Consider the following 19,675-nt stretch of genomic DNA (forward strand, 5'->3'; position numbering starts at 1 on the left):
AAAATCAAAAGACCTAGAAATTTCTTGAGTTGCCTGTTTCTGACATTTCTCATATTCCTCAAATAAATACTACTACCAAATAGATAAGAGGCAATTAACAAATCGGTTACTTCCCTCAATTCCTTCTTCGAAATTGTGTTTCAACTTTCTAATATTGCAGCTACAAGCAGTCAAACATGGCTGCTCAATTCTTCAACAATGGCTTCACGAATTAAATTACTTTTGTTGCATGAAGTCTTTGCGGATCTAGAAGTTTTAATTTAAAAGTGAGTTTTTATAATATATAGCATATTAAAAATTAAATAAATATTTAAAATTGTACTATTAAATTACATATTCAATTTAAAGTTACATACATATTAAAATGGTAATTAAACTACTTTAGTATAAAAAACAGAAAAAAAAAATTAATTCATGCAACTTCATTAAAAAAATAAATGAGATAAAAATAAATAAATAAAATACACTCCATAAACTACACAATAAGAATATAGTACTAGTATAAACAAACAAAAACTAAAAGAAAAGCAATTACGAATGGACTGAAAATGCAGGGGTGTATAAATTCAGTGGACTTTTAGAGCACTAGCAATGAGGCTGATCGCAAGGGCCGAGCGATCGGCCCTCTCATCGGCTCTCTTAGACCTCCACTGCGGGGAGGGGGCCTATCTGACTATCTCCCAACCTCTTCGGCTCTGCCCCGAAGCCGATAGATCGGCACAGCCGATATCCCTTTTTTTCTAGAATACACTAACACATAATAAATTAATTTCCACCCCAACACATGAAACGAAATTGCTTTGCAAGATTAAGAAGAATTAATAATGTTTTATGTCCACAAACTTTAACATAATTCAAATTTATGACTTAAAGACACTTTCTATAATACACTTGTAACAACCCAAGTTTTTGTACTGACTCCTTAAGCTATGAATCTTAGGTTACAAATTATTATTATTATTATTATTATTATTATTATTTACAACTCTTGGAAAATGACATATAGAAATTTCGTATATTAGTTGTTAGAAAAAAAAAATTGAGTTGATAAATAAAAAGTTTTCTTGGAGTCCTTTAGTGTGATTTATAAGAAATAAACGCGTTGCGACGAACTTTGACCCAAGCAAAATAATAGAAATCATAAATCTCAACCCGAGAATTAAAATATTCAAGTGTGTACAAATAAAAGTCCGATAGAAAATAATTTTTGAATATTTGAATAGTAATCTATTACAAGTAAATTAAGAGACATGCAAATGAAACGCTCGCCCAATGCATCTTCGAGTAACCACAAGATCTTCTTTCAATTCCTACACAAATAAAAATAAGTGTACATATATAAGTTAGTCAAGGATTCTTCCAAGTAAATGGATTTATGAAGAAATTGATAGAGTAGGTATTTAAAAAGGGATTTTCGTAAGACCATGAGCTTATAAGTTCTCCTAAATGCCACATGTCAGAATATTTAACACTTGTCAAGAAAATAGGGACACTTGTCAAAATTATCCTTGGGTATAAAAGAACTTAGCCTTCCCGATTTTCAGCTGCTATACACATCATAACCGAAAGAAACATGGAGGAGGAATTTTAGAGAAGTAGAGAGCAACGAGAGAAACATGGAGGGGGAATCTCAGAGAAGTAGAGAGCAGGTTCTTCTTCAATGAGTTTAAGTAAGTAATTGGTAGAGTTCTTTTTGTATGATTATGCATCATATAGCAGCATATGAAGAAAGTAGAGAATCTGCCTAAAACCTAAATCATCTAACAGTAATACATAATTTACATACAACTTCCAAACCAAGATTTAAGAACACCAAACTTATGATTTGTTCAATAAATATTCACTAAGTAGCCTAAAATCATGAGAGTAATAAGCAAAGGCCTATGGTATTAAATAACTACATGGTTAGAGGGCTTCTCTTGTGGGGGAGCTGCTTCCCGGATTTCCGGCATGGCGCTCCAGCGACGGCACACCGGCAGTAAGAGGGCGGCAGCTACGCCGAGCCAATCCCGATAGCGACAGTTTCACGATCTATCCAATCTGAGTTTTAGGATGAAATGAATGGATCTAAAGCTAAAATTTAATGAAACACAAGGAGAGAACTTCACCTTGACAAGGCTGACAGCACATATGTTAAAATTCTATTATCTTGTCCCACGTCGGCTTGATGATGTTCTATCTCTTCTATATAAGGGCTTGATGATGTCCTATCTCTTCTATATAAGGATGGATAACCCTCCTCGCCTTTTAAGGGGTGAGTGGCCCATTTCTAATATGGTATCAGAGCGGGTCCAAGTCAATGATGGATTATATCTCTTTATCTCTTCTCTTGTCTACCCACGTGATGGAAGTTCGATGTGTCATTCCGGCCCACACGTGAGGGGGCGTGTTAAAATTCTATTATCTTGTCCCACATCGGCTTGGTGATGATCCTATCTCACCCTCCCCGAGGAGATCCGACGAGGGCAGAAGGCGGCGTTACCACCGCATGCATGCAGTGGCGACCACCACCTTGCACAGCCACGGTGGGAGTGGTCGAGGGCGTTGGATGGCGGTGGTGTTGATGGAGAGAGAGAGAGAGAGCAGCGATGATGGCGACCGAGAGGTACAGGGGACGGAGCGCGAGAGGCAGCCGGTGATGCCATGACCGCAGAAAAAAAAAATCGAAGGAAAGAGGGAGAAACCAGATTTGTCTAGCTAGGGATTTGATTGGAGAGGACTCGAGAGGGGGAAGGGCGACGTCCATATGTGAGTATTAGTTGGACTCAATGTTTGGGCCATAATTTATCGAATAAATCTTTGGGCCACAAGAAATAAGAGAAGGGGAAACTTGGGAATTAAAGAGTTGGGCTGTAAAGTAATTATTTGATTTGGGCTGGTTTTACTTGTTAAATAAATAAGTTATCGCCTTCGTGATTAAATCTTCCTATTTAAGTAAATAATTAATTTTGAATTAATAAATGATTTGTGAAATTAAAGTGTTGGATTCGAGTAAGACATTAATCTTCGGATTATGTTATGAAAGTAAAATGTGTAATTCGAAATGATTAAGGGACAATCACCCCGACAAGAATAAAATAATTCCTTGTTGAACAAGATCGAATATCTAATTAAAGAATAGATGTGAGAATGAGAAATCCCTTGTTTCGTTCTTACATTTTATAAATTAATTCACGGATTAATTTATAACGCAAAACTAAAAGGGAACGTAGAAGAGAATAGAATAGAATGCATATCATCAAGTTAGTATCTTTCTTGAAACTGAAGTTAGCTTGTTATATTTTTTTTAAAAGGGAAGATTCTTGAGAAAAGTAATGATGATAAATGAGAGAATGATTTACGAGAATCGTGGGAAAGCGAAAAGGTGAACTTTTCTATCCTGCATACTAATGTGGATGAAAATATGAAAATGTGAATCTATATTTATGTAAATAATGATGTCTTGCCATAAATGATTTGTTTTATGCCTATCTGTTTGGTTGGAACGTAAGAATCGAATTCGGGTCCAAGTGAGGGTGGTGTCCCTACTTGGATTAGTGTACACAAGTGGCCGTGGAAGGTGGCCACCTTCCACGGGTCACAAATAAAGTTATGGAGGCCGTGGGAGGTGGCCACCTCCCCGGCTGGAGAAAAAGGTAGGTGACCGTGAGAGAGCACCATCTCCACGGCACTTGGTGTTCAGATATGGCGAAAAGAAAGAAAGAACTTAAACTGATCAGTCGAACTTTAGCTCACAAAGAATTTAGTAAGCTCGGGCCTTTTAAGAGAAAACTCTCGAGTGTTACTGTGATGGCATGACAATATTTTCATTTTATGTATGTATATTTCGGCAATGTGTTCACTGAGTATTTTTATACTCAGCCCTGCATATATTTCTAAATGTGCAGGTTGAGCAGTGACGGTAGAGAATGGTGAGCAGAGTTTATGATTTTCTTGTTAGTCTAAGTGGAGGCTCTCGGAGGTGCATGTCTCCATACACGTGACCGTGTTCATTCCGCTGTGTACTAAGGTTCTAGATAACATCGATTGTTCTTCTATAATGTAGAGAAAGGTTTTAATAAAATTATTTCCAATGCTTCGTTTATAGTTACTAGAATGAAATGATAAATAAAATTAATTTTGAATGTCGAGAATAAAAAAAATAATTTTGAATGTCGAGAATAAAAAACTGAAACCATCTCAAAGCTACTATTTTACTACTCCTTGTTCCATAAAGTTTGTCTCACTTTGATCCGGCATGAGTTTTAAGAAATTGTTTGACTTTATATTAAATGGAGATGTGTATTTGAATAAGGGTCCACATTGAGGAGATTGAGGGTGTATTTAATGTCTATTTTTTTGGTATATTCCAATTTTCAAGTGGGACAAACTTTTGTGGGACGAACAAAAATAGTACAATGAGACAAACTTTATGGGATGGAGGAAGTAGGTATTTTTTCCTTTTGTATTTAAAGACCCCCTAAACTAGAAGCATAATACCACTCTCTACAAAAAAAACTAAGAGCATAATACTATCCATTACAAAAAACTAAGAGCATAATATCATTCACCACAAAAAAACTTGCTATTTAGTGACGGAATTATCCGTCACTAATCAGTGAAATTTCTTCACTAAACATGTTAGTGACAAAGTAAATTTCGACAGATCCGTCATTAAAAAACATGTCAATATATTAGGGATGGATTGTCCGTCACTAAAGCTATTATCCACTTAATGACGGAAAACATAGTCAACTGCTTTGCTTTAGTGACGGAATATGCTGTCATTTTTTAGTGACTTTTCCAATCATTTTTCCATCACTAGTTGTTGAGCTAGCAGCCGCCGTCACTAATTCCCATTACTATCTAGTGCTTTTTTTTTGTAGTGATTAAACAATAGTACTCCCTCCGTCCCATTGAAGATGACCCACTTTCCTTTTTAGTTTGTCCCAACTAAGATGACCCATTACTTAAAATGGAAACACCTTTATCTCTACTTTATTCCCTCTCTTTTACTTTACTCTCTCCTCTCAACACACAAAATAAATTTACATAATCCCGTGTCGCCCAAGAAAGGGGTCATCTTCCTTGGGACGGAGGGAGTATAATACACAACTGGACTTATGCCAACATTGTTTGGGTACCTGCAACTGCGGGTTACCCGTACAACTATACGGGTCTGGATTGGGTAGTATAATATTAAACTTTTCGGGTTTTGGTACCCACAAAATCGGGTTTGGGGACCCGCGGATACCCGTTTCGACACTCCTATACCCATTTTTGGACATTTCCTCAAATATCACCATCTCTCTCTACCAAAACAACTAACCGAGGCATGCTACTTTGAATAGTCTCTTTTTATACTCAGTCAATATAAAAAAAAAAAAAAAAAAACTCCAAAAATAGATGTGCGTGAGAACATTTTTCACCACAAATAAGTATTTCCTTTAATTGCCTAGGTCAAATAAATTATTAAAATGAGTTTATCTTTATATCGTAAGTCATTACATTTACGGGTGAAATAGCAGTTTCGGAAAGAGCGGAATCATAACCGGGTAGGCAACCTGTATTTGATAGTTTTAGTTTTTGAACTAATAATCGATAGTTCTTACTTTACTTCAAATTATAGGTAAATTATATAGTAGCGGATAAAATAACTGCAAAACTTTCACACACATATATAGAAGAGTTATTAATTAGAGAATTTTAATATATACAAGCGTATCATTTCTGTTTCTATATCTTAAATTATTGATACGCGTCTATATATTTGAATTTGTAAAACAGAAGCAATTACAAATGGGCTAATAATTTAGTAGCATATAATTTCATTGTGCATGGGCTGTTAATAAATTAATTTAGCCCATCAATTAAACGGCCCAAGAAGCATGCTAAAATCATTCGTAAACTTTGTAAAATAAATCGGGAGTTCAATTAGTCACAAATGCAACGCAGCGTCTATGTTTCTTGCGCTTCCTCACTCCTATCTCCAACCATTTTGATAGGATTTTACCTATCAGATAAATTATTTAAGAGAAAAAGGCGTGAATTTGTAGAGAGAAAAAGAGAACAATACTAGTTGAAGTGTTAGGGGGCATTTTCACAACAGAAGGGAAAATGAGATTAATAATTTAATTTCCTATTCTGCTTCATAATAATAAAAGACTCCACATATATTTATAATATGTGTGGTACAAAAAAGATCTCTTATAAACTAGGAAAGTAAATCAAAAGCAAATCAAATCCTAACCACTAGGGAAAGTAAATAAAATCATGGCAACTAAATAATACTAAAATATAAATAAACTAAATAAATATACGGAGAGAATATCAGCTCCCTTCCGGAATAAAATAGAATATCAAGTCCCTATCAACTCCCCAACCGTTGAAAACCACCTTGCCCTCAAGGTGGAAGTCGGAAAAATAATCTTCCATCTCATTGTCTTTGTTTAGATCTTCAAATAAAATTGTATCGCTTGTGACCTCAACGAATGATGGAGAAACCGTCTTCGGGCATGAGATCTCTTCAGCGATTTCAGTGACATAACCAATGATGACAACATTCATTTTTGGGCTATGAGATTGTGGAGGACATTTGGTTTCCACCAAAGCCATTGCCTCATCCAACGCTTGAGGCGATTCGTCGTCATCTTTTCCGTCTCGTCGATGACGGAATCAGACTTGACATTTGTTGTTGACACATCGTCATTTTTTGCAATAGTCTCGACGGCAGAATCAAATGTGGCCTCCTTTTTAGCCATGGACTCCTTTTTTGCTATATATGCAACTGCCTCTGAAATTTTGTTGAGAAGTTTATTCGTCTCGGCAAAGTAAATGGCATCCTGAAAGAACGGGATTGCTTGGTTAACACGCTGTGTGCACGGAAAGAATATAACGGGTTTCCTTGGTCCAGCAAATCCACTAGATCACGCGGTCTAGGAACTCGTTGGTCGTCGGACACACAGAGCACTCTTTCAAAAACCCTCAACCATTTTACTAAACCTAGCATAGGGAAGTAGGGATCAATCCCACAGAGATGGATGTGTAACAATCATGTTCAAGGATTTGGACTTGTTTTTGGGTTGACTGCTGCCACGCATTTTTCGGGTTGAGGAAAATAAACTTAACTTGGGAATTTAAACTGCTACGCTAACAGCTAGACCTAGGCGAAACAGCAAAGCATGCACGAAAATTAAACCGAACAATCACTAGGTCTAAGAACTACTCTAATTACCTAGATCTGGGTAACGAACTGACTGTGGGGACCACAACTGAAAAAGCAGAGTACGGTCGAAAAGCTGGAAAAATAACTAACTCTGGTACTAACTAACAGCGACATCGTCTTCTTCAACCAATTTGCGTAAAAACTCAGAAGAAAAAAAAACAGCATGAGCGAAATCGGAACAGAGCAGACTGAATCTAAACCATTTTGATGAGTAACAATAAAGAACTAAACAGATCTACAGATGCTAGACGAAGTAAAACAGAAAGCAAGTGGAAAACTCAAAATCCATGCACAACTTGACCTCCTCCCTTCAGATCCAACCTCAGACGCTAAATCCACTCCGGATCCAAGCGTCCGACACAAACTCCAGCCAAAAGAAACATTCCATAACTTCAGATTTAACTAACAATCTCCAATCAATCAACAAACCACAAATCTATCACCAAATTCCCAGATCGAGTACCACAGCAGCAAAAACAGAGATCAACATACAACTTATTAAAATAAACTCTCAACAGCAGGATCTACGTAAATCAACTTGAAATATCACAGATAAACGCAAACTAACAGAAAGTGAATTGATAATCAGTAACATCAACAACCAAATCGACTCCCAAAAGTGAAGTTCGACCGTAAAAGTGCAAAACAAACTGAAAATAAAGAGATTGTATCTTCGCTCTCGCGGGCTATATTAGTGATACTATTACTGGTAATTAACTTACTATTACTTTTAGTTATTATTAAATCGAAAGAAGTTTCTTATGTATATTATCTTTCAAATAGAGTAAATTGTCAAAAAAATTGTAAAAATTTAGTTAAATTTTGGTCAATATCTAAAGTTTTGTAAGGATAGATAACAACAAGAAGTTTCTAACGCATACTATCTTTTAAATAGAGCAAATTGTTGAAAAAAACTAATGAAATTTGGTTAATATCACAACTTTTGTAAAGATAGATCACGGCGTCTTTTAAATTCTTGGACATTTTGTGGCATAATTTTCCAGCAACTACATCACACGTAATTTCCTCCCGAGTCCATGCCCATGAGACAATTACGAAAAATGTCAAATTCACGATGATAGTTGTAACATATGAATTGAACCAAATTGACCAAACTTCATTGTTTTTTCTAGCAATTTAACAACTCTACCATTACAGTTTATTTTCTTTAAAATCGATTTCTAGAAATTGAAATTTTGTTAGGTTAACCTTGACTTCATTTTTTTCATTTGACTGTGTATTTTAGCTCAGGATTCATACAATTTTCTATTGGGCTGGTTTCAAAGGTTTCTACAATTTAAATCTCATGAATTCTACATTGCTGGGGACAGTTATGCTGGTAATAACTTAACTAAAACCATTATCGATTCTATTGTTGGTTTATATGAGGAAATTATTTGAATAAACTAATTAAATTAGATTTATTTACATTTAATTAGACATGTGGTTTATTTAAACGTTTCAGGACACTACATTCCTCAGCTTGTTGAGTTAATAATAGGGAGAAACAAAAAAACATCTGACGACGATCATATCAATCTCAAAGGCATTATAGTAAGATTCAGTTTATTTCATCATCTTCAGTTTTCAAGCATTATAATAAAGAAATAATAGTATTAATTTAGATTATGATGTTTGATAAATTATAGTCATACGCATGATGTTTGAAAATGAAATGTTAAATCACTAAGTTTCAATTTTTTTTTACTGTTGATACATGTACAAAACAATATATTTTATTAATGCTAAAAATGACGTTGCTTAAGCATTGCCAGAAGTCATCATTTTTGTAAATGATAGAGACAGTTGAGAATTCTTTTTCAAAACTTTGTACGACTGGTCAAAATGTGAACAAGTTTTGTACTATTATCCGTAGAGTTTATCTCATCTAGCTCACAAGCTAAAATGAATATTTTATTAATAGATCGGAAAGCCATCACTGACTCTGAAACCGACCAAAATGGCATGATCGACTACGCTTGGCATCGCGCCGTTATATCTGACGGACTATACGAAGAAATCAAGAAAAATTGCAACTTTAAACTGCAAATTGTTTCGAACGAATGCAACAGTCCCTTTCAGAAATACATTGAGGTTTATAATATCATAGATATATACAGTTTGTACACTCCTACCCGCGTCGACAACAATTACACCACTATTTCCGAATCTTACACCCATTTGAAGGATGATGCTCAAAAATATATATCTCACAATGTAAGTGTCTCAATTCATTTTGCTACTCCCTCCGTCCTACGTTACTTGAGTCACTTCTTTTTCGCACTCGTTTTGAAAAAATAATAATAAATAGTTAAAGTGGAGAAAAAATGAAGTAAAAAAGAGAATACTATAATTAAGACTCTTCTCTACATTATTCTCTTTCTTACTTTTCTTTCTCTCCACTTTAACTATTCAATATTATTTTTTTAAAACGAATGCAAAAAAGAAATGACTCAAGTAGCATGGGACAGATGGAGTATAATTTTATACAGTAAAATTTAATTTCTTTTATATCTATTTCAAGAAGGAAGAGCGTTGGCTTGGTACGATCCATGTGCTCGGAGATATACTATTAACTATTTTAATAGGGCTGATGTTCAACATGCTCTTCATGCTAATGTCACAAAAATTCCTTATTCGTGGGTGCATTGCAGGTATAACATAGCACTTTATTTTTATGTATTGTTTCAGGGTAAATTGTTGAAATAAAAAACCCATGAAATTTCATCAAAGTTTAGTCATATTAATAACTTAAGTTTATATCTATATCCAAGTCTTTAAATTCATAAATTCTGTCACTTTAACATCATACTAAACACCTACATATAGTGACATATGTAATTTTGAAATATTTATATGTCACGTCAATAATATATTAGCTATACAAACTTGAATATTTCATCGTGAGATAGTTGCGAACTATTTTAAACTACATAATTTTTTTCTACTAAATTTTTATAATTATAGGACAGACCAAGTTTTAATCAAATATTTTGATTTTTTTTCTCCAACAACTATACCTTTATAAATATGATATTTAATAGAAGAATGATTGAGTACCAATGTGGTTTGCAATGCAGTGACAGTCTCCAATATAAGAGCGATGACATTGCATTCTCCATACTCCCAATTCTAAGAAGAATCATAGCCTCAAATATAAGAGTTTGGGTATACAGGTAATTCGCTAGTTAATACTCGATTCATTTTCCTAACACACTAATATTCTTCACACAATCCAAAAAAAAAATGCTAAATGCTCACTACTAAGTTAATACAAATAACATGTCTAATGGAGTAATTTTTTTCATTAATGCCCTAACGTGAATCCTCTAGATTGAAGACTCATGAATTTGCTCCGGACTTATTCTTGTAAATAAACCCAACAAATAAACAAGATAAACCAAGAAATGAAACAAGAAAAATGGATAAAAGAATAGAGGATGAATTAGTGTTATGATTTAGGTGAAGAACAAGAAAGAAATCTCAAAGGCACTTTCACATACAAACACCTAATGGCTCCACAAACTAGCAACACAAGAACTAGCAAGCATACCTTTACAATCAACCTTAGCCCGGCAAAAGATCGAATGCAACCCGAAGGAATTTGATAAGTCTTCAAAAGATGAAGAAGGTGAGCTCTCAAATATGGAGAAATTGTCTCTTACAAATATTCAAAAGCTGAGAATGAAAACCCTACAAAAGAGTATTTATACTAAAACAAAAGTAATAGGGAAAATAGTCTTAAAAAGCTTGAAAAATGGCATTTTCGGGCAAAACGCCCGGCCCGGGCGTTTTCTCTGTCGCCGGGCATTGTTTGGCAGCTTTGCGCAACTTTAGTCAAATGGCCATAACTTCCTCATCCGGGCTCCGATTAAGGCGTGTAAGGTACTCACGCGAAGCTCTTTTGATGACGAAGACAATGATATTCTTAAAAGAGAATTTGGACACCATCTTGATAGGTATATTGATGTTTGAAACGGACCTCAGCTTCGGTGTGGTTCATTGAATGCCTTTGTTTGTTCTATTGGTTTGGCATAGATTCACATCATGCCCGGTTAAGCCGGAAATGTTGGTTTGGTATGGTCGGTTCGGAACGAGATGTTATTGTTTACGAATCATGACGGGCCTAACTAAACTGATTTATCGATTCAACCGGTTCAATTGCAGTTTGAATACTTTTGAATCGAGAATCAACTATTAGTCACTTGTTTTGGCATGGAAAAATCATTGTAATTTCAAGGTAACCTAGTTAAATACATGTGAAAATGGCTAAAAATCACCCAATTCGAACTAAAATAAGAATTGTCGATTATCAGTTCAAAACCGAAACTGTCAAATATGTTGTCTATAGAGTTATGATTCAGCTTTCCGTAGAAATGTGTCCGATGGCCTAAAACACGTGTCACCCTTAATCATTTTGTTATTCACTTGTTCAACTAAATTTCAATAATTACTTATGACGGAAAGATTAACTTGTGTTTGTAATAACCATATAGTGGAGATACAGATGGCGTAGTTCCAATAACGTCAACTAGATATGCTTTGAGAAAGTTAAAATTGAATATTGAAGAGGACTGGATACCTTGGTACACCGACAATAAGCAGGTATACTAATTTGGAAATTCCTTGTTTCCATATACATCTAACATTAGTTTTATTAAATAATTAGTGTAACACCCGTGTTATGCACGGATTATAAATTTATATATTTGTCTAAATCTTAAAAAATTTAAGCAATACCTACATGCTATAAAGAAATTAACATAAATAAATATGTATGCAATAATAATTTATTCTTATACAAAAAAATAGTAATAAATTTAAGAAATTCTTCAGTATATAACAGACAAATATTGTGTAGAGTAATAAACCTAAAATTAATTAAATTAAATTAAAATTTGTATATTAATTACATAAAATTAAGAATTTAAATTTCATAAATTCATATACTCAATTTATCAGTAGAGGTCATTCTATATTTATTTTGCATACCTATTTTCTTAATTTTTCTATATTGCTCCAACATTTTTTTTGATATATTTCGTATGTTTAAATAAGATATCCATATAATATGTACTCTTTATACGTCACACAGAAATACATTGAAACTTGAAAGATATTTAGTAAATAATTTAACTCTATTTATTTATGTAAATTATGTGATTTTAATATATAATAATATTTAAAAGTAATATTACCTTTTATTGCATCTAATTCCCTATTTTTTCAAAATAATATAAATGGAAATCCAATTCCATATGCTAAAACTCAAAACCAAAATCTATATAGAAAATTATGGAATCCAAAATCCTAAGAACTAAAACCTTCTACATAATTTCTTAGCATTAAATAATTTAGCCGAATACAGTAATACAAATATAGATTGAATTAAATAAATTGTGCTAATTTATATTGAAACCCACTAACTGAATTAAGTTAACTACCAAATTGACCTATTTCTATTTAAAAGAGTCAATCAGGTTAAAAGAAAAATGATAGCTTCCTCTTCTTCACGCTTGTAGCGCCTCCATCTTCTACTTCACGCTTAAATAAGATTATGCCTGAATTCACAAGTAATGATGGTTATAAAAGATTTTCAAACATATGAAGTATTGATAAGAAACGGAAACACAATAAGATATGAGCATCATATCCACATCATGGATGAACATTGAACAAATCCTATTTGTGTTGTTATCCCAACTACTGACCTTGCAAGACCTTGCCGTTAAACGCTCATTTTTCATTATTGTCGACATGGAGTGCTTGCTTATTTGCATTAAGCCTTGCACATTCAAAGGATAACAAAATAAAATTTAGATAATAGAAAAAATAATACCTTTAAAAAATACAAAGACTGCTGCCATGCAAAACTCCATCCTTTTGTTGCTCTCTTTTTTCTTCCAGTGACATATCAATTGTATTCAAAGCAGAATCTGCCTGAACTCTAAAAGAAGACATAAACACGAATAAACCTAATTATAAAGCATAAACAAATAAGAAAAGAACAAAAGAGAAAACTTGAAAGAAAATGACCATAAAATTGGAGGTTGAAAATGAGGACTCGATATTTAAATATACATATGGAGCAAAGCGGGGCAATAATTAGGCATTATAAGCATTAACTAATATTAATTTCAATTGTGCAATGGCATCACATTGATTTAATAATTACTCCATGCAAATATTTGCAAAAAAGACATGCACGGTTGATTCAATTTAAGTTTGAAAAATTTGTAACGTTCAATGACAATTAAGTTGGTCAAATTCCTAAACGAATATTGGGAAAAATTAATTTTTTGTTATCGTGGATTACATTTATAATACATGCGAAACTGTCGTTTTAAATCTAAAATTAAATTTAGATTAATTGCAATAATACCCAAAATTAATAAATATTCAAAACTATGCCCAAAACTCGGCTTTTATATTAGTATAGATTTATTGATACATATTATATTTTGGTGATATATAAATTGAAATTAAGAGCATCCGCAGCGGTAGCAGGGACGCTGCTCGTCCGTCCGTCGCTGGAGCTTGTCCGTCCGTGCCAGCGGCACGGCGCTGCTCTTAGCTAAGAGCACGTCCGTGCCTACGTGGCACGCTCTGATTGGCCAACGGCTATGCCGTTGGCAAATTCGTTTATTTATTTATTTATTTTTAAAAAATTCGAAATTTATTTAAAAAAATGTTTTTAAATAAAAAAAAATATTTTCCCACTTCTCAAAAAATTATATCCGTTTTCTACCCACTTTTAATTTATTTTTCAATTTTTTCCCCAAAATTCACATTTTCATCTATAAATACCCCCACTTCAACAAAAAAAAAAATCACATTCTCATCTATTCTATCATCATTCATCTACATTCTCTCATCTTTTTTCCTCATACTCTCTCATCTAAATTCCCACCACACTACACAATGTCCGGCTCCGGCGATCACCCCTCCGGCAATCGCGGTTGGAACCACGATTGGTTCGACTCCGAGGCCGGATATAGTCCGGAAACCCAATTTACGGCCCCTCCTCAAACTCAGGGTTCGCAAGCTCCGGGTGGCTACCGTCCTTACCCGTTGCACGACCTAAACGCCCCCGGATTCGGGTGGACTCCCGAACCCAGATCAGGAGGGAGCAACAGCTCTACTCCTATGTCACGACCGCACTTTGCTAAGGATAGCGAAAGCGGGTAAATCGCGACTAATAAAAGGATTTAAAGGAATTAGGAAGAAATGGAAATGGAACTTGCACATTGAAAAGTCAAACAATATCATAAGATAGGATCCAAGTATTCAAATACAAGGATTTAAATGACAATACCATTTCATCAAAATGAATCAGAGTTACGATGTTGAGAGTTTACTATTCTCTCTTGACAAACTGCAGCGGAAAAAGTCCAGAGAACGACTTCGCATATGAAGATACGAAGCGTCGAGAGATCCACACTTATTTTCTTAAGTAGCATCGACTCTGATCAGCACACCTCCGCCCCATTGCTTAATCTGCACATTTATAAATACATGCAGGGCTGAGTACAGGAGTACTCAGTGAACACATGCCGAAAACAAAACGTACAATATATAGTTGTCATCCATCCACAGTATCACACGGGGGTTTTTCTTAAAAGGCCCGAGCATACTAAATTCTTTGTTTGAGCTAAAAGTTCGATTGATCAATCTAAGTTCTTTTGGATCCTCGCCTTATCTGAGAATCGTGTACCGTGAAGGTGGCCACCTTCAGCGGACACATCGCCGGCCAACAGCTGATGGCTCACGGCTCGCGTGCACGTTATTCCGAACAGGATTTGCGGTCCTATTGGGAACTGAATTCGTTAAACTCGGGCTGGCATCGCCAAAAACCCGCGGGCTAGTACCCCAACAGATAGGCCTCAAAACAAACATTTTATGGCATGACAACAACTTTAAAACAATCACTGCTTCATTTTGAGAAAAGATGATTTTTCATAATTTCACAAGTATTTGATTTATATCCACACTATAGTGCTGGATATTAAAAGAAAGCCCACCTGATACGCTTATCTCCAAATAACAACTCTCGTGTTGGCCTCACTTTGCCCTCGAGCAAAATATCCTTTGAAAATAAATAGCGTAGCACGCTAATTAGTACTTGAAATATTTCTCATGAGAAAACATTAATGCAATGCATCCTATTGGATAACACCTATATCTTAGTCTCGGCTTATAGGATTTTCTTAATCCTATCTCGGGCTTCACTACTTCATAAGATTTGATTATTCACTTCACTAATTTCGGGGAAATCTCTATTTTCTCGAAGATAATCACTTGGGTATTTATTTACTAAAGTATGGATTCATGGAAAATCTCTCTCTAAATCCTTTCTTTGAATTTTCTTAAGGCCGTCCATTCGCTTCTCCAATTTCAATATTTTCCATCTTCGGAAACTTAGTAAATTATTCAGAAATTAATTGATAGAGCTCCAACTCAAGTCCTTAAATTAAATCCGATCCAACATAAATAATTCTTGGCTCAGTTATTTAATCTTGGTTCATGCTCCATTCTCCTTTAAAACATCTCGGCCCACTTCCAATTAGTTGCAAAACTCTTGGCCCATTATTACTTAAATTCCCTTGAGTCCATTTCCACAATTAAACAAGTCCATCCGTCATGCTAATTTATTCTCATCCAACTTAATTGATTCTCACGTCTAACAATTATTTTATGCCTTGGCCCAAAATCAAACATCATTTACTTACTAAAAGAAATCGGCCCACTATTAATTAAATTCCCTTGAGTCCAATTCCACAAATAAATGAAGCAGCCCATTTATTCCTTTAATTCACCTGTAGGCCCAATTACTTCACAATTAAATCATGAGGCCTACAAACTATTCATTCAACTCCATAGCCCATTCCATTTAATTTACTAAGGCCCAACAACTAAAATAATTCCATTGGCCCAACCTTTAATTTATCTAGTGATCCAACTAAATTAATTAGGAAGGCAATAAGCCTATACTCCTCAACTCAACCCATCGATTTCTCTTCTTCCCCAAAATCATTTACTTCTCAAACTGAAATCCCTAATCGAAGAATACAGTAGCGGCACTTTCCCATTCTCACCTGCGAAATCGCCGTTGCCCTCGCGTCGCCGATGCGCTGCTACTCCAGCAACGCCTCTCACCGGCGATTCACACCGTCTCCGGCTCCCGTCGAGCTCACTCTCGCCGTCCAGCTCCACCACCGTTGGCTGTCCATCACCGATCGAATCGTCGGCGCTCCCTATCGCCGGTGATTCCCATCGGTCCTCTCTCTCCGTTTCTCATTCTCCGCTGAGTTTCCTCTCTCCCTCGGCGACTCCGTAACCATCCTCCGATCTCTCCATCGGATCAGAGGCGATCGAATCCAGCGCCGCCTCAGCTGCCTCTTTCTCATGACAGCAGAGATATCTCCGGCGACATTACTGCCTCCGTCGAGCTGGCGTCCAGCGGCTGTCCTTGCCGCTGTCGCTGCTCCCTGCCGCTCGCCTCCTCCGTCGAGCCTCTCGCCGAACAGCTTCTAGCACTAAGCTAAGTCTTCCTACTTAGCTTATACTAGTTCTTGAAAGTTTATTACTTGATGCTGGTGATTGCTAAAGAAAGCCTTCTACTAGTTTTTTTTCTAAATTCTTGAGAGCTCACTGGAATTATCATCTTCAAAGCATTTGTCATTTGCTTAAGTAATTGAGGCTAACTATGTTTGTTGCTCTAAAATCCTGGCTACTGATTCTTCCAAATTTTGAGCATCTATGGTTCTAAGTTCTCATCTAGAGCTTGCTATGTCGAAATCTATATGAATGCTATTTACGTAAAGGATGTTGGGGAGAATTACCTTGCTTTGGTGATTCCTTAATTGTTGGGCAGCTCAAGAGCTTCCTCCCTCTCCTCTCATTCCTTGTTACTCTTTGCCGAGAAGTTTCTAAGTGGTAAAAAGGTGAAGCAAGAGGTGTGGTATGGCTCTTTATATAGCCAACTCTTTTGGCTTGTTGGGGAAGATACCAAATTCCCCTTTGAGCTAATTGTTCATCTCTCTTTTTGAATCTTGATAAAGGCTTCCTTGCCTTCTTGGTGAAAGTCTTGGAAGGTGATATGCTTGGTGATCAAGTTCTTTAATTAACCATGTTGTAGAAAAGGACTTTTCACTCTTTAGATTAAGGGGATGACTCATCATTCTTTATCCAATTGTCATTACATCCACTCTGGGAAGATTTGTGATATCTCATTCCTTGTCTCCTTGCAAACACTCTTGCAAAATCTTTAAATGGCTCCTTACCATTTCCTTGAATAACATTTTCCCTTGGTTTTTGTTGAAGAAGGAATCTAACTATTTTTGGGAATTTTCTTGGCAGGTTAAGAGACAACTCATGCTATCTCTAGGAGACTACTAATTAACTCCTTGGCATGGAGTGGGGATCAAGAATTGAAATGTGTGTAGAGAGGATCCTCAATGAAGATTTGTAGTTATCTCTTTGCTAATTTTGGTTTGATGATGCAGAGTGACCTTTGTATAGAAGTTGTACTTATTCCCATTAAATCCTCATTTCCATTTATTTGTTGCTAGCAAATCCTTGATTCTTGAGCTCCTTAAAATTGTATTAACTGTAGCATTTTCTTTCTGCAATGTGATGTGAAAAGTCTTGATATGTACCACATAGGCGTGTATTCCCAATTACACATTTATATGTATGTAAATTCCATATATTGTTTCACTTATATAACATTAGCACTTAAACTTGAGTTTTCCTATCCAAGATAAGCGTACGAAAATTCGGGGCGTCACATCCTACTCCTACTTCTGTTCCTACTCCTCCTGTTCGTGGCACCCGCACCCCGTACACTCCGGGTGAGATGATGGCGATGTTCAAAGCCTACTTGGCAGTCTCCGAAGATCCGGACGTCGGCACGAACCAAACCGGGGAAACTTATTGGTGGCGTATCACTCGCCTCTACAATGAAACCCGGCCGGCGGGAACCATCTATCGCAATAATTGTATGGTTCGCAATTGCATCTACAAATGCAACGAGGCAATCGGGAAGTTCCAGGGGATTTACCTCCAGAAAGAGCGGTCGGCGGGGAGCGGCACGAACGAGCTCGACATCATCACTGCCGCCTTGGCGGCATACCAACGGGAGGAGTACAAACCGTTCAAGTACCTCGATTGTTGGCAGGAGGGGCGCCAACATCCAAAGTAAAGGGGCGGCATAGCAGCATCCTCCTCCAGCTCCTCCAGCAAACGGTCCAAGTCGGTTGGCCTATCCGACGGCGTCTCCGATGATGTGGCTACCCAGCTTGCCGGAGCTAACTTGGGTAGCCCCGACGCTGGCCCGAGCAGTTCCCGCCCGCAAGGAAGGAAGAAGGCGGCGGCCAACCGCCCCCGCCGCCCCCGCTCCCTTTGTGCCTCCTCCACCCCCGAACAACATGTTGTGGGCCATCTTGAGTCAACTCTATATGAACGATACATCTCGGATGACTCCGGATCAACTTGCAACACATGAGCAAATGATCCGGGGTCTCAAGAGGATCCGGGGTCTCAAGAGGCAATTGGGGATAGAGGGCTAGTCTTCCACGTGTGTAATTTTTAATTTGTAGGATTTTAATTATGTATTTTTTATTTTCTAGGATTTTAATTATGTAATTTTTATTTTGTAATGTATTTTTATAATGTAGAAATGTTTTTAATAATTGGAGTATTTAAATTGAATAATAGAAGGGTGGGACCTTTGAGTTTGTCCTTAGCTAAGAGCACGGATGTGGGTGTTGTGCTCTTAGCTAAGGACAAGGAGCAAAAGTGGGTCCGGGCTCACCTCCGTGTTGTTTTATCGACTTTCATATTCTAGAAATTCATTTTTTCTCATAATTATATGTTATATTTTCTTAAATACTCAAAAAGCTAGGGATAATTTAATACTCCATTATGATCAAATTCGTGGACACAAAATACTAGTATTATTTCTTCTTATTTTTGCACAACGCATTTTCGTTTCATGTGTTGAGGTGGAATTACTTCCGTGAGATGAATCAATTTTCTTTCACTAGATTTGAATTAGGTGGCATTTTATGCTTAAAAGTTGAGGCATTACATGTAAAAACGCAAATTGGAGATATTTCTTGGAATATGCTGGATGTTGAAGATATAAAATTAAATCTATTTTCATGCAAGATGGAGCCTAATGATATACAATTGGAAATTAGTATTTGTTTAAAAGCTAAGCTTATTGTATTTTATATATAAAATAACGTTTGTAATTGTTAGAAATAATAAAAGATGGAAATATAAACGAACTAGTTAGTGAGAAAGATCTCGACACTGCAAATTGAGGCCATCTCCAATTATACTCCAAAAATGAGTTTTGGTGTAGAAATCTTCACCAATCATTCACCAAACTCAAACTCATTTTTGGTGTTTTTTGTGAAACAACACCAAATATGATATTATTGCAAAAATTTTGTGAGACAAAAA

The 19,675-nt window shown here is 36.0% G+C and overlaps 1 protein-coding gene and 3 long non-coding RNA genes across 4 annotated transcripts; 2 read left to right on the forward strand and 2 right to left on the reverse strand.

Annotated features, from left to right (window-relative positions):
- Positions 1-1,147: 1,147 nt before the first annotated feature.
- On the reverse strand, positions 1,148-2,720 carry LOC125212791 (uncharacterized). Its single transcript, XR_007174775.2, has 3 exons — positions 2,109-2,720; positions 1,902-2,040; positions 1,148-1,310 (listed from the first exon to the last, which is right to left on the reverse strand). It is a non-coding gene; the product is annotated as an uncharacterized LOC125212791 (long non-coding RNA).
- On the forward strand, positions 1,419-4,084 carry LOC125212792 (uncharacterized). Its single transcript, XR_007174776.2, has 2 exons — positions 1,419-1,670; positions 3,888-4,084. It is a non-coding gene; the product is annotated as an uncharacterized LOC125212792 (long non-coding RNA).
- Positions 4,085-6,645: 2,561 nt separating this feature from the next.
- On the forward strand, positions 6,646-11,818 carry LOC125209858 (serine carboxypeptidase-like 34). The gene is made up of 8 exons (XM_089066561.1): positions 6,646-6,809; positions 7,867-7,913; positions 8,451-8,543; positions 8,670-8,768; positions 9,138-9,425; positions 9,729-9,858; positions 10,285-10,380; positions 11,701-11,818. Exons 1-8 carry the CDS (start codon positions 6,646-6,648, stop codon positions 11,816-11,818), a joined length of 1,035 nt encoding a protein of 344 aa, XP_088922687.1.
- Positions 11,819-12,610: 792 nt separating this feature from the next.
- On the reverse strand, positions 12,611-15,292 carry LOC148930625 (uncharacterized). The gene is made up of 3 exons (XR_016136304.1): positions 15,226-15,292; positions 13,044-13,151; positions 12,611-12,765 (listed from the first exon to the last, which is right to left on the reverse strand). It is a non-coding gene; the product is annotated as an uncharacterized LOC148930625 (long non-coding RNA).
- Between the last annotated feature and the right edge of the window lie 4,383 nt (positions 15,293-19,675).

This window comes from Salvia hispanica, chromosome 3 (genome assembly GCF_029641045.1).
Source record: "Salvia hispanica isolate PSC_SH4W2 chromosome 3, Shi_PSC_v1, whole genome shotgun sequence".
Taxonomy (NCBI): Eukaryota; Viridiplantae; Streptophyta; class Magnoliopsida; order Lamiales; family Lamiaceae; genus Salvia; species Salvia hispanica.